Source organism: Watersipora subatra, chromosome 10 (genome assembly GCF_963576615.1).
Source record: "Watersipora subatra chromosome 10, tzWatSuba1.1, whole genome shotgun sequence".
Classification (NCBI taxonomy): Eukaryota; Metazoa; Bryozoa; class Gymnolaemata; order Cheilostomatida; family Watersiporidae; genus Watersipora; species Watersipora subatra.
In genome coordinates, this window is record NC_088717.1 from 44,845,766 (window position 1) to 44,862,163 (window position 16,398).

The window sequence follows — 16,398 nt, forward strand, 5'->3', positions numbered from 1 at the left end:
GTCAACTACTCATACTATTGCAATAAGAGCCAAGTTGTTCCACTGACCAATAACATCACGATCAAGGTTGATGAACTACAAATTCAAGCCTTCCATTTGGTCAACAACAGCTTTAGTTCTAGTAATGGTGAGCGTAATGTAATCTCATAGTATAATTGAATAGATCTATGTTTATCACGATAATGTAGGAAAGTATTGGTAAAACTTAGTCTAGCTACTCAGACAGTTTTAGTGTTTTGCTTCGAAAGTTTATTTTAAAATTTATCTTTATGTGTTCCAATCTTATAAGTCTAAGCTATGCATCGGAAGCCAGCGAGACAAAAATTTGCTAATGTTTCATTTGATGCTTTGGTAATATCCGTCTGAGAAATTGCTATGCCGAAAATCAGTCACAAACCAAGCATATCCATTCTCTATGTATTTAAATCTTAACCAAGTTAAATTTATACATTGAAAGCCAGCAGCGACATAAAAATCAATTTGTGTTTTATTTGTTGCTTAAGTAATATTTCTCCAAAAACTTACTATGACCATAATCGGTCACAAATCAAACGCATCCGCATTTGGTGAGATTTGAAATGGTGTAGCAGCTTCACTCGGGTGTTTGCAGAGGAGTCAGTCGTTAATGCTTTCACCATAATCTTCCAACATGGATTAGTGCCACAGCTGAACAATTGCAGCAACCCAGATATGACAGTGATTCTCACATATATAGCTAGCCTAATGTTGCTATGAGTTGTGAATGCGTTGCAAAAACTGTGCAGTTCACAGGTCAGTTAGAATGAACTTTGTCAGACAAACATGTGTGTGCCAACACCGATAACAACATTGAGGGGTTATCAGCTTGCGAAATTCCTCACCGAATGGAGGACTCGTCACTTCGTGACGGTCAGTGCTGATTAGATAAGTGATGTTCGGTACTTAATCGCTATCATGGGTAGTGCACAATGGAGATACAGCTTTAAAGGCCACAGCTTCAATCATTAACAATGGCGGCTGTATGAGATATTTAGATTAGGTAATGTGTATGTGGGCACATAACACAACATGAAAATGTGTCCTGTAGCTATAGGAATCTGCCAAAAATCAGTTTGGAATAGGCAAGCTAAGGTGATCAGACTAAGGAAAAACCATCAGCATTTGCCAGAAAATTTTTCATTTTTATAATAGGTTTGTATTAGAGACCCTGCGAACAGAAACAGAGGGTTTGCGTATTACATATGGCGTGTGCCGGCTTCAAAATTTCCAAATGTTTGTTACAATTCTTGTGGACGTTGTAACTCTACCATGGTGGGCGTTGCCAGTGAAATCGCCCCACTTGTGGGGCAGATTAGCGGCAAGAGTGAAAACTATCCAAAAAAGGGTCTCAGAGTAGCCTTGAAGTTCGCCACAGAAAGGAAATGGTTTTGTGTAAAAAAATTACTACTAATGCTTTCATATGTAGCGTTTTAATGCTCCATAGAGTCAGCAGATATGGCTCATTACGAACAGCTCGTAATCATAGAATGTACTTTCACGCATACGACAATATCGTTGGTTTAGATTCTGTTTCTACTCAAGAGATTGCAGGTTGTCTGCTTTCACTTCTAAGTTAAATGTTTTATTCTCTTAGAACTTCTGATTTATGTCTTTGTGCTCGGGAAACATTTTCAAGAGCAAATTAATTTATATATGTAAATCTAAGTGTGTGTTTGTCATCTGTATGTCCAGTTAACAGCGATTGGTTAAAACGCTCACATTTATTAGCGCGTCTGAACTACTAGAAGAAAAATACATGCCCCCCAAATGTTTTCAATAATTTGATTTGCAGTTTGATGCGCCGGGAGAGATCATGGTGTGTGATAACTACGTATATGCACAATTATTTCAAGTTGTGGCAAGGTGACTGCGCGGTATAATGGTAGTTTAACATCCATCTAACCAGATGTACTGGTGCTACCCCTTTGAGATGCTATCCTTGTTCCTAATGCTCTAAGTTGGTTGCCGACATCTTTTGTTCCACAATCATTGAATAATACTGTGAATAATATTGAAACCTAGAAATAAATGAACAACTTTATTTAAAAGTTAGAATGGTGAGTGCTGCGTATGTTAGTCATAGTTAGAATGTTAGAATGTATAAAATATATAATGTATGTTAGAATGTATAGTTAGAATGTTGCGTATATTGATTACAATAAATTTTATTTAAAAACTTTTTTGTCACCAGTGAACGCTGGGTATTCAACTAGTCTCATTATAATACTCAAAATGTTACGCAGAACAATTTTGACTACGCTGATTTCACCAAAACGTTTTGCTTTGTTTGCTGCTCTAGATTAACGTGTTTTTACTAAATAAATTATATACTTCAAATATAGAACTCATCATTAATATTTATATTTGAACATACTGCTAATGGAAAAGGTAGATTAGGATATCCTAAAGGATTAATCGGAAGTCGTGCTCTCTTGTGTCTCCTACCTGTGTAGTGATAGAAGTGGTAAACCTACCTACATGCAATGCAGACACACTGTTATTAAACTAAAGAAATTTTTCCTGATATCTCTCTTTGATCGACGGAGAGTTGATCAAATACACCAGCGTCTGTGCAGTGATTGGTTTTTTATCGTGAATTATGTGCTTCATGTTTTTGTAATTAGCTTTTTATATTTGGCATGCATGAGTAGCTGGTTTTTAGTGTGTGCTTGTTAAAGGTCTTGTGCACAAAGGCGTCTTTGTGGAAGCATCTTGAAACAATTTGAACGTATTTTCTCCTGTCTTTGTTGCAGTATTTGAGCTATATAGGAGGTTGTACCACATTTTTATATGTTGTCTATCCTTGGCTTTCTTGTGACGTCATTCTATCGCCATCTTTGTAGACGACTTTTACTGTTGAAAACGCGAAGCTTCTGCAATTAATTTTTGCAAGCGACGCCGTTGCGTTCAGTCCTCTTCACTGAACACTTTTTTTCCAGAGAATCCTGATATAATTTCGAAATAACACCAAATGTAAAGGAATTTGCCAGCCTTTACTTGGCACGATCTAGACTATTTCATACAGAAATAAATTGCGTGTGATTTCTTCCAATGTTTTATTAGAGAAGGAAATTCACTAGCCGAGGAGCGTACGGCCATTTGCTCTGCTCTACTAAGTGAGCGTTGCTCCCTTATATACAACAAAATCGCCCGTTTTGGCTAACGGGACCGAGTAAAAACACCGGCTAACAATGTGAATAATTAGGCCCGCTAGTGCGTTGATATGACAACATAAACGACGACGATTAATAGCATAACGAGTAACAAGGCTATAATAAAAAGGACAACACATATAACAAAATATTTACAAGAAATGTAAAGTCTTGGCCCGGCATCCACCACACAAAAACACTGTTTAATAACGTAGAGTGAATGAGAATGACGCTTGTTTGTCTACAAATATGGCAGCTTTTCCGCAAACGAGCGCATGTGCAGACAAATTGATGACGTTAAAAAAAGTGAAGGATTGTTTTTTATTAGTTTTGTAATCAGTTGTTTAATAGGCAGTTTCTAGAGAGTTATATATATATATATATATATATATATATATATATATATAAACTATATTAAGAACTGAAAACTTTCAAAACATTTTACAACTTAAAGTTTCATGGTTGCTACCATTCATCAGGTGAAATTAAAATGATTTCTAGTGAACTGCAACCTTCTTCTTCATCAGTATATATATATATATATATATATATATATATATATATATATATATATATTGAAGTGTATGGGTAACATCTACAGAAACCAATGAAGCTAACAATTGCACTAAGTGGTATAATGTCCTGTTTATGTGTCAAAGTTATGCTGTTGGACCACCTCTGACAACTGTTAAGATTTCCAACAGCAGCGACTGCATTTTTTCTACTTTTGTTTCAATTTTTTTGTTAATCACACCAAAAGATTCAAGGAATTTCTGTCAAAATCTAGCAGTTTGCCAGTGTAATCAAATTTATTTTTTTTTGTCCGTCCTTCCTAAATAATTTTACCAATTTGTTTTGTTTCCAAGTTTAAACGAATTTGTAAAGTTTACTTTCTCTGATGCATTCCAAATTAGATTTTTGCTTTTGCTTGTTCTAGGTAGTGTATGCCCAATTCCGATGCCCCTCACAACCACTTCTACCACTTCCTCTACCAGTCTTAAGCCAAGCTCGAGTTCTAGTCCTAGCACAACAAGAAGTACAACTGGATCCTCATCACCTAGCACTAGCAGGGTAACAACCTCAACCACTCAAGTTACTCCGACTACCACATCTACAGAGAGCTCTAGCACCATGAAGACCACAACAACAGCAGCTACCACCTCCACCAGTGCTACAAGTACCACCACAGGCAGAGCTACCACCTCCACCAGTGCTACAAGTACTACCACAGGCACAGCTACCACCTCCACCAGTGCTACAAGTACTACCACAGGCACTGCTACCACCTCCACCAGTGCTACAAGTACTACCACAGGCACAGCTACCACCTCCACCAGTGCTACAAGTACCGCCCATCACACAACAACAACTCACTCTCATATGACCAGCACAACAGATGCAAATGTGACAACCAGTTGGATGAATATCTCCACCACTTCTACTCATGAGCCAACTACAACTCATATGATCACAGCGGCCCCCACACCAATCAACCAAACTTTTGCTGTCAAAGATGGTGACAACAAAACTTGCCTCTTGTTTAAAGCTGCAATGGAGCTAACGTTTGCATACAATAGAAATGGCACGGTTGGTACATTAAACAACTTATTTACGCTTAAATGGATTGCATACATTATGTTAGACAAGGAGCAGGAACGCTATAGTTTGGCAAGGAGGCCTATTGTGATAAGGAAATTTACACCGATATTTTCACTTTGGTACACGAAAGCAAACTGGTCTTTCTTTCAATTAGGCCTACATTTAGTTGTTGAGGACATTCGCTTTGGAGATAAAATATGTCTTCATAACAACACTCTTTTTTACATCATGAAGCTTTTCATCAGGTTTTTTTCAGTCTTTATTATTATCAGTTGCGAATTAAAGAAAATTTAAATGCAATGGCAGCCATTTTCATCTGTCTGACGCCGCTTTTAGAGGTTCAGAAAAGATTGCTTTCAACGGGATTTAAACTCGCGGTTTTCAGCTTTGTAGATCGATACTCTGTGTTTTGGAATAATTGTGCAGTTAGTCAGATTTGACGATCCCTCACAGAGTACCAGACGGCCAGAATACTACTAGAGCTTCACAATTTCCAAAATTCACCAGATGATTTTATATTGCAAATTTGCAGTATCGAACCACACTATATCATGGATCAACTATTTATAGACGATTTTATCGCATCATAATATATCACGATATTAATATGTAAAAAATTGTAAAATTCTTTCAATATTTATCGGTATATTTTAACTTTAAAAGAAGCTGTTTTGCGTTTTGATGAATAGAAATATTTATTTTATGAATGCCTGGGTGCGTGTGGAAAGCTATGGAATGAACACACAAGACTAACAGGCCCATGCATTTTAGTTCCATTATAGCTCACTCTAAAAATCGTCAGGTGTGAGATAAATTGGCATTATACGATTATAACGTTTATATGATTGGCCATAGCTCTTTGAATGATCGCAATTTTCAAATGGCCCCCTTTCAGAACCACCAAACAATTAAACAGCCATATCGAGAAACCCTCGGTACTATTCTTCAAACTATAATTGTCACGTACAACTTTTATCGAATGTTTGGGTTAATCAGACACGCCGGTTCCGATTTTCTATTCAAAATAAAGATTGTTCCACTAACCTTCAAAGTCATGAGGGCTTTTTTAAAGCGTTTCAATATCCGTCTCGAAAACAACACAATCAGCATAACAAGCTCTGCCCATAAATATGTGACGTAACCTAGCTTTTTGAGGAACGGAAGTTAGGGATGTTTAGTTCGATTTAGAATAATAGAGATGAGTGTCTTAAAACCCATTATTATCTAAATTCAGCCTGTAAAGTAATCTGTCTTTTATGAAAGGTAGATAAACTATTTAAAATTGCTCGTAGCTTGTTACATGATGTTTAATAGGCTGAATGCTGAGAAAAATGAGCTCTAAAAAGTGTGATTTTATCACAAGCTAGCCTTGTTATCGCGCTTATTTGAGCTCGATAACAACGTTAAATAGCTTATCTACCTTTCAGACATTACTGAGATTATTTTGAAGGCCGAATTTAGTCGCGTATTTAAGGGCGTAGTTTGTTGTGCCGATCGCGTTGTTTTTGAGACCGATATTAAACCGCTGTAAAAAATCCTTCATTACTCTAAAAGTTAGTGGGCCAATCTTTATTTTGAGTGCAAAATCAGAATCTGCGTGTCTGATTTATCTAGTAAATACAATATAAATTGTACGTGACAGTTATGCTTTCAATAGTAGTAACCTGACAGTCCAGAACAAAGAGAAACTGCCAGGTGTCTTTTTGAAACTGAGGATAAATATCTTCACAATAATTGACACAGGTGTTAGATTGATGAGCAATTAAGCTGATGTCACAGGTCTGGATATACACTATGTACGATGCAATGTTGTCTTCACTCTCTAACTGTGGCTTTGGAAGATTAAATGGCACTCTAATGATCTAACCTCACCTCCACCCAACTATATTATGGTAAAAATTAAACCGGTTTGAAATATAAATGTAGTAAATGGATTTTGTTAACAATGCTATGAAACATTTCATTTAACATTAAATCTTAAGAGTTATACAGAGATATAAATGGAGTTATGTGAAATTCAGTTAAAGAATTTCAAATCAAAATTTTTACGTCTTTATTTTCAGTGTCATTAGATTTTAACATGTGTAGTTAAACTTGGTTACTCAGGTTTTAAAATCTATTCGCGACACATAATATTTAGTTAAGGCCATTTTCCACACTTCACGGCAAATTGATTGACTGAACCATATTTTTACATTTAGTTTATATGTTATCAGTCAGTAACTGGTTATTACTAGTTAGTAACCAGTTATTACTAGTTTACATGTTATTAATTAGTAACTGGTTATTACTAGTTCATGTTGTTAGTTAGTAACTGGTTATTACTAGTCTACATGTTATTAGTTAGTAACTGGTTATTACTAGTTTACATGTTATTAGTTAGTAACTGGTTATTACTAGTTTACATGTTATTAGTTAATAACTGATTATTACTAGTCTACATGTTATTAGTTAGTAACTGGTTATTACTAGTTTACATGTTATTAGTTAGTAACTGATTATTACTAGTTTACATGTTATTAGTTAATAACTGATTATTACTAATCTACATGTTATTAGTTAGTAACTGGTTATTACTAGTCTACATGTTATTAGTTAGTAACTGGTTATTACTAGTCTACATGTTATTAGTTAGTAACTGGTTATTACTAGTTTACATGTTATTAGTTAATAACTGGTTATTACTAGTCTACATGTTATTAGTTAGTAACTGGTTATTACTAGTTTACATGTTATTAGTTAATAACTGATTATTACTAGTCTACATGTTATTAGTTAGTAACTGGTTATTACTAGTCTACATGTTATTAGTTAGTAACTGGTTATTACTAGTTTACATGTTATTAGTTAGTAACTGGTTATTACTAGTTTACATGTTATTAGTTAATAACTGATTATTACTAGTCTACATGTTATTAGTTAGTAACTGGTTATTACTAGTTTACATGTTATTAGTTAGTAACTGATTATTACTAGTTTACATGTTATTAGTTAATAACTGATTATTACTAGTCTACATGTTATTAGTTAGTAACTGGTTATTACTAGTCTACATGTTATTAGTTAGTAACTGGTTATTACTAGTCTACATGTTATTAGTTAATAACTGATTATTACTAGTCTACATGTTATTAGTTAGTAACTGGTTATTACTAGTCTACATGTTATTAGTTAGTAACTGGTTATTACTAGTCTACATGTTATTAGTTAGTAACTGGTTATTACTAGTTATCATTTTATTACTTAGTAACTGGTTATTACTAGTTATCATTTTATTACTTAGTAACTGGTCTGCACTTAGGTTTATGTTTTGTATAACCCAAAAGGAATGAGTCGAGCAATGATCCATTGAAGGCAACTTTAATACGGTGTTATAACTTTGATAACTGTGTAACAACTTTGATATGATTCTCATTTGTATCAAGTATGTTCACTAATTATACTGTGATGCTGCCAGGTAGTCTGGTGGGGCAGTTAGTAATCTGTCTGTAGGTCTACAAAACCAAATATCTGAGTTAAATTACCTCATGATGGGTTTTCCTTTATTTCCAATCTGGCTTTGGACAGTCGGACGGACACGGCTCTTATTATAGTAAAGATCACAATTTCGTAACTTTTTTTGGTCAACCATCATTCGGTTTAAACTTTTCATGTCACCATAACTCCCAGTCATTGTTGTGAGTAGTTTCGAGATAGTCTCTACAATTTATCAGTATTTGGTTTTAACACACAAACGTGTATAGCGTCAAAGTTGGAACGCCCCCTTTATTATTTCTACTAGTACGCTAGCAGTTCCCTTTGCTGTGAGAGACCAGCATGTGTAATAACTATGTGCACAGTTATTCTTATATATGGAAAGGTGGTTAACTGGGACCTTGATAGCACGCTTGGCTTCGAATCCAAATATCTGAGTTTCACTTCTTGTTCAATCTTGTTCCCTAACCCTCTTAGCGTGGCTTTGGATGGACTCGGCTTTTCGCTATTCCCTATAAGCTATTCAACTTTTACTCTTTATTGACGAGTTACATTTCTCCTTAATAGAATATGACATACACAGCCATTGTTCCAAAGGATGCCAAAGTTGCTAATGGTAGTTCGTGTGGTGAGGAAATGGAAACCTTAATCATTGATTGGTCAGACAAAAGTATTGATGCATCCATAGAGCTTGAATTCACAAAGTCAGATGGTAACTTCACGATGTCGGCCGTGGGTGTCAACTTTGCACTCATGATGGCCTCTGAGCCTCGTAAGTAACGACTAATGATACATTAATATTATATATTTAGAATTTTTATTTTTATTTTATACTTAAGTAAGGTAGCGGAGTCAATTTTGTTAGAAACATTATGGATATTCTTTGGTCATGTTTAAAATTGTGGGCATCATGTCTTCAGATTTTTCATTTTGCAACTTTTGAATTTTTGTCCTTATGCGTCTGTTTCATCATCATTGTGATGCTGTGACTTTGAGTACTGATATCTCAAAACCTACCGTAAAAATTCATTTAATCTTTTAACCTTAGCTCGAAGGAGTGCATATTTTTCTCTGATGAACATGAGAAGCCTGTTGGTCACCTGTGATAATCGAAAAATGCAGCAGAAATTAATCACAAAGTTTGGGTCACATGATCAGATTACGACTAGATGATTAGACCGGGCTGAAACGAAACTGTAAACTAGCGAGCATCTATATTTGGTACGGGCTCTTTGGTAAAACCCGCAGTGTTTGTCGTAAACTAGTGCTACGAGACGTTTTATATTGGCCTTTCAATTCACGTGAGAACATCACGTGTCAAAACAATATCGGTTGACTTGTACCAAATCGTTTGACTACATCAGAAAAATTAATTGATTCCAATCTACAGCGGTTTCGCGATGGCGGCAATTAACTGTTCACGTCTGAGCTTTTAACAGCTTGTAATCACATTTTCACATGTTTTGCACCTACGACACAGCAGAGTAAGACATGGTGAATATTTTGATACCAAATAACTGTAATGTGAATTTTGTTGCAAGTCAACCTTTAAGCGTTATTTACAAGTGACGTTTTCATCTTTCGCAAGTACGAAGTGTACGATAAAAATTTACGTGTTACAAAATTCACTTGACTGTCAGATTTTTTACTGTTTCCATCTTGGGGATGACCCAAGCTTTCGGATTAATTGCAATTAATTAATTAATTGCAATTAATTAATTAATTGCAATTAATTAATTTCAATAACTAATTAATATAATTCGCAATAACTATAATTAATTATAGTTTCATTAAAAGCTTCAGCATTACGGGTCTCTATTCTATCGGTCTTTGCAACTATAGATGTCACAATTGCCCGTTCACTTGATCTGAGCGTTCTGACGGCCATCTTGTTTTGTTGATTTTAATGTTGAAAAGTCTTGACAGTCAGATCACCTCAAACATCAAAAACAATTGCAAATAATAGAACATTACCGATGCTTTTTGATAAAATTTAATAAAACTGTAAATTCATTTTTAAAGCAATATACTAAATTAGTTTGTAGCTCTTAGTGTGGCTCTGGATGAATGCACACGGCTCTTATTACAGTAAAGATTTTATAAAAAAGTTCCATGTTTGATTTAGCAGAGAATGAAGGCTACCCATATAGCCTTAGTCTGTCTAATCAGATGTATATTAAATTGACTTGTGAAATAATGTTTATTAAATTACAATTTTAGGTGAGTTTATACACTGCTCAAACATCAGTAATGATATGCCTTGCATTTGCAGGTATTATATATGGGAACACTTCTGCTAGCGGTCTTAAGATGTTCTCCACGAGCCTTGACAATTACTTCCTATGCTCTAGCGGGACTAACATCACCCTTGAGGATGGCAGCTCTTTGAATATGACATCTATACAGATTCAAAGTTTTAGAAAAGAGGATAAAGCAGACTTTTATGGCAGCGGTAAGTTTGTAGGAAAATGTTTTTGTTCCACCGAAAGTGTGGTCTTCAATTTTTACTGTTTGTGTCTAAACGTATTATGAGTTTTCTGCACTTCCAAAAAGTATAGGCTATGCACACACTTGAATAATAACCATAGTGAATGCATGGTGAGGTCACCCATTAGTCGGTGAGTAACAAAATTCTAATAAAAAAGTGCAAGGGTTGGTAACTCCTCCACAGATACACAGAACCAATGATAGTCATTGTAAATTAATTGATAAGTGCAGATTATAGTAAGGCCTAGTAGAGTGAACTTTATAGTGTCAGTTTATAGAAAGGTTGGTACATCTATGGTCAATAAGTTTGAGTCAGTTTGAAAAAGATATGTCTTAGGTCAAAATGTTCTTGAAGAGGAATAGGCTCTATGGACAATCAGGGGCCCCATGCTGAGTTGAATAACTTTATGGGCCATAAATAGTTTGGCGATTTGCAATGTCAATAGAAAGTGTTTTTTTTTATATGGCTAGCTCTATGGCCAATAAAAAGATCCTTGCAGAAATTATTAACTCTGTGGGCAAAAAAAAGTTGAAGCTTCTGTAAAGCAGCCTATTCCTATTTTCTCCTATAGGTAAACATCTTTAAATACTGACCTAGGCATATTTGTGAAATGAATTTAATCATTTGAATGCATTCTTTTATTGTAGTGCATGTTCTATTGATGCCATTGGCTCACTTGTAGCACAAAACTCAACTGTTTAGTGGAATTGTAACTAATTATAGAGAATAACTGCCGGAACCCTGGCAAGTCTGGAACCTCTACCGATACAGTGGTGCCAATTGTGGTTGGGGTCGTACTGGCCAGCCTCGTAGTCATTGTTCTTATTGGCTACTGTATCGGAAGAAGAAGGGCCAACAAAGCGGAGGAGTACGATAGGCTTTAAAGCTACAAGACAATGATACAGTGCAACTGTATGCTAAGACTGTTCATAATCCTATGATGCGGGCTGATAATCAAACTTCTGCATGACCTCTGTGATGTTTATATAATGTTGCTGACCAATCTAAATTCCTTCTAACTCTAAAACAATAGGTTTTGCTTTTTGTTATTTTTAATTTATCACACTATTTTTCTAGCGCTAAAATTCAGGTGCTCCAAATTTTTTCCAAAGTCTTTTATACTTTCAGGGAATTCTAAAAAATTCCACTAATTGCTACTTCCTAATCTTTTACAAAATGATACACTTTATTTCAGAAATTTCACAAATTACTTTTTTATTTCAGTTTTATCAGTACTCTAAACTATTATGTTTAAGAATTATGCTCCATATGTCACACTATTTTATTTGTCGAATATATAAGTAAACAAAAACATTATCTTCAGATTCTTTTTCATTGTAAAAAGTTAAAGGAGACAGGTAAGAGTATACAAAGTCTGTAGTAGATATGGGAGCCAGCGCATCTGATGTTTTAAAAATGGTAAGATGTATTTAATTCTAAATACTTCAGATAGGTAACTATAGCTACAAAAATTAAAATGTTTTTTCCCTATCTGGCAAAAGTAGGGCATGAGAGAACTTCTATGGGAAACCTGTCTTGCAAGATTTTTGTTCAGTACTGGAGTTGGCCCCTGAACATGCTGACAACATGACTTATGTATAGATAGACATTAATTTTATTGACACCGGTCAAAGCTGTTTAAACCAAATTAGACCTTAAAACAAAAATAAAGAAATGCTGAAGTAAATTATGCTTGCTAGTACGCTTGTCAGCCCTGGGCACCGTGAGAGATCGTAATGAGTAATTGGTATATTCATAATTAATTTATGAATAAGTAAGCTGAGCAGTGTAGTGGTTAGAGCGCTGGGCGGTATATTGGAGTATCCGAGTTCAATTCTTGTACGAGGCCATATTTTTTCCTAAAGCGCTGCGCATGGCTTTTAGAGTTAACAGCTGAATACTGCTCTTATTGTAGCCCGAATACTGCTCTTATTATAGCCCGAATACTGCTCTTATTATAGCCCGAATATTGCTCTTATTATAGCCTGAATACTGCTCTGATTATAGCTAAGATTAATAAAAGAAAGAGTTTTTTTGCATAATGCTGTTTTTTAATGTAAATCAGAAAGGTGTTTGTGTAGAGAAGTAGGGATGTGTTGGATATGTATAGTGGATAATGCTGCATCTGATGTCATGTCATATCACTATATCCCTTACTTCTGTTTGGTTGAGCTCTTTGTGAGAGGTGCGGCACTATTAGCCTTTGTGCATAGCTCATCACTTTTGTGATTTGAGCACACTGGTGTCAGCGGATTGACTTTCTTAGAGTCTGTGAGGCAATGTGGTTGTTCCATGGCAGGAATTCGACTCTCATTGGCAATGGGGTTTGTCTCCCTTGCCTGCTCTCAGCTGCACTAATGAGGCTTCAATAGCTGAAACAGTAATGTTTGTAGCATGAGTATATATATATATAATACTAGCTGTGCCACCTGGCGTTGCTCGGGTATTAAATACCAGCTTATAAGCAAGAGTCCGCCATCTTGTCTGCCACTTGCTATTAGCCTGGCACATTGTCAATGGATAACTAGTTTGAGTAAGCTTGCTAATAAAAGCTACCCTTCTCATGATGTTACGGCAACACACTACATCGTGACGGAGAGCGGTAGCGTATTTGCTCCCATATAGTGACATATATCGCCTAATAAATATATTAAGATTGTGTGGTTGATTTGGTAAGGTGTTGGTATGGCAAACTGGAGCGTTCGAGATCAAATCTTCTGCGATACGGATTTTTTAGTGCAAGATTTTAATAGGTATAGCTGGAACTACACACATACAACCACCTTTGAGAATATATATGGATATATATATATATATATATATATATATAAGGAGGGAAATGTATGTCTACTTGCAACTGCTAGTGATTTGCTGCATAGAAAATAACCTTTGCAATTGGCTCCTACATGTCCTACCCACCAAATGATGCCTAATGTTATTAAAAACCATTTTGTGCATCTGTTCTCTCATTTTCTTAGTCTGCTACCATCCATCATTACCATATGATATAAAGAATAATATGTCTCTATCATTTATGTCATAAATTATGTAACAACGCCTTTGGTAGCTATTTGAAATCACTCGATGGCAGCCAAATTTAACAAAAGGGGTATATATAAAGAAGAAATAAGTCAAACCTTTCACACGCTGATCATAATGGCTGAGCTGACGGCAGCATCGATGGAGTTCAAAAAGACTCGTCATGTCATATCTGTACTAATATCTCTCACTGTCATAACTGTCTGTGTGACAATCTCTCTCTGGCTGGTTTTAGGGAGGTCTGCCAAAGAAGGTAACATACACCTTAGCTAAGTCTCTACTTCTATGAAAGCTTGATAGAGCGAATGAAGGTCTCTTTTAAACCTCTGTATCCATATGAAGAGATTTAAACTGCATAATTGAAAAACTTAGCAACTTGCACCAGTCATTTTATGTCTGCAGTTTGTATTTATAAATTGCTAAAGAAGCACTGCAACTTTTTCAAATTGTAAAACTTTCTTATATTTTTAAATACTGCACACAAAAATTTTAAGTTACAGCATTTTTATCAATTTGTCTGTGTTGTAATCTCATTTCACTAAACATTCTAATTTTTTGCATTATTGTCGTCTGATAAGTGCAAATCTGTATTTTTGCACAAACTAAGTTAAAGGATGTGCTACTATTGTAGTAATCATACCTCCTCAAAACTTTGTAAAAGTCTGTTTATTTTCGTAAATTCATCTCAATGCATGTATAGGCTACTGTGTAGATAGTAAAACCTTTTTGATTTCAGCTTCCTCATCTTAAATCTTAGAGGGGCGTATACTCCTTTATACTAAATTAAATTAAAAATTAAATAAAAAATTAAATTACTCTTACTCTTAGCATTTGTTTGCTTATAAAGTCTTTTGAAACTTACTAGAATCCAGCATTTAATTGTCATCGGAGTTTGGTGACTTGAAATTTATTTAATGTTATTAATTAACTATTTATTTATTTATTGCCCGAGTGTCTATCTATAGCATAGCCTAGCAAAAGCACATTTTCTAGGGTAGCTTAGAAATAATCTTTGTTTCAAAAAGTATTCAGAAATAATATTATAACTGAGCTGCTGAAGACTATTTTTGAGCCAAATGTTTTACTGCATATCCATGTATCGTTTACAATTTTGTTTAGTACAGTAGATGTTCCCCAACTGCCAGATATGTTAAGGTTTTTTACTAGGTTTGTTGGGTTCACAATTATACTCAATGGTTTAACTCCTTCATACATCAATGATATGTTTCAATTATCAAGCAACAGATATCCATGACATGATGATTATATTATTATTATAGTAGCAGATATCCACTGAGTGATGATTCTATTTTGTACTTACTAAAAAGCACTCAACAATTGTTTTGTCTTTTAATCTTTTGTCAAAAAAATAAGATTTACTTAAAGGATGCCATAAGCTTAGCAGTTTCTAGTCTTCCTTGTATACATTTTTTGTTATTTAGTTTATGTCAGCATATTGCAACACCTTTCTCTTTACTTAGTTTTTTGTGGCATCATATGCAAAGAGTTTTTTAATAAAAAAATAATTAAGGACTGCTAATAAAGTTATATGCATATAATAGTTTGATTTTAACTCAGACTTGGGCACTGCTATTTAGATAAATGAAATACAATTTAATCTATTTGTATATAATTGACTTATACTATCAAGTGTATAGGAGAATATTGACTTTTTAAACACATAAAAATTCACTTTAAGCCTGGTTCTTAATAGACACTATGATTTCACCCACATAACAGTTTATCAAGTCAAACATTTATTTGCGTGGCGTTTGCTTTCTTTGTTTTTTTTCTGCATTCCCTAAGTTGTCTGAATTAAAACTGCTCAGAGGTGAGTAAAGACTTTAATAAATAAAAAAGATAATTTTATGAGCAGTTCTGTATTGCCAGTGTCCTTGAGATTGAGATCAGTCTGTCTGGACATATGCTACAGGCTACCAGCTTCTGCATGGTTTTCATTCAGATGTATTTCTTACCCAATGTTCACATGGTCCAAAAATGTTATGCCTTGGTTATAAGGACTAAGCATATACAGTTTATTTCGTTGCGGCTGATTTTGTACGCATATTTGGGGTGTGATCAGTTACCAACCGGAAACAGATTTTAGGGTAGAGAAGATGACCAACATTATTTAATCGACAATTTTCTTTAAAATAATACAATCATTCTTCTCTTATTTTAATATCTCTAGTGTCAACTAATGATAGAACAACTCTGTATGAAGAGGCAGCCATAGGCTTTCAGGTGGATCCTCCTACCACCCTGGCCACAACTGCTACAACAGTAAGTTTATCTCACTTCTTTAAACTGGCTATTTGTTATATTTATAGCCAGGCTAGATGTTTATACAATATTAATATGTTATATAAATATTGTAAAACTGATCATATGTAAAATAATAAAACAGAGTTCAGTTTAGTTTTTTCAAGTTCTTCAAAGATTGTAGCATACCGATACTTGTCACCCAATGTAGGTGTCAATTTATCTGTTGTTCCATTTTGTTCCTTACAATCTCTGACAATACATGATCCAATTTTTTTGACATACTTCAAAGTACTAATGGGATGACAAGTCTGGTAGAGCTCCCAAATTTAGTTTATTTTGGAGCTATTTGATGCCCTGTTTAGT

General features: G+C 34.7%; 1 protein-coding gene across 1 annotated transcript; it reads left to right on the forward strand.

Annotated features, from left to right (window-relative positions):
* LOC137406343 (uncharacterized) lies at positions 1–12,027 on the forward strand. The gene is made up of 5 exons (XM_068092913.1): positions 1–127; positions 4,108–4,757; positions 8,811–9,015; positions 10,516–10,695; positions 11,455–12,027. The coding sequence occupies exons 2-5, from the start codon at positions 4,128–4,130 to the stop codon at positions 11,613–11,615; spliced, it is 1,176 nt and encodes a 391-aa protein (XP_067949014.1). The 5' UTR covers positions 1–127; positions 4,108–4,127; the 3' UTR covers positions 11,616–12,027.
* The last annotated feature ends 4,371 nt before the right edge of the window (positions 12,028–16,398 follow it).

Bases quoted from the DNA above. Each gene is read 5' to 3' on its own strand.
- LOC137406343 (XM_068092913.1), top strand. From the start codon at position 4,128: ATGCCCCTCACAACCACTTCTACCACTTCCTCTACCAGTCTTAAGCCA. The intron at 4,758-8,810 runs GTTGGTACATTA...TCTCCTTAATAG, and splicing joins CATACAATAGAAATGGCACG to AATATGACATACACAGCCAT. The intron at 9,016-10,515 runs GTAAGTAACGAC...TTGCATTTGCAG, and splicing joins CATGATGGCCTCTGAGCCTC to GTATTATATATGGGAACACT.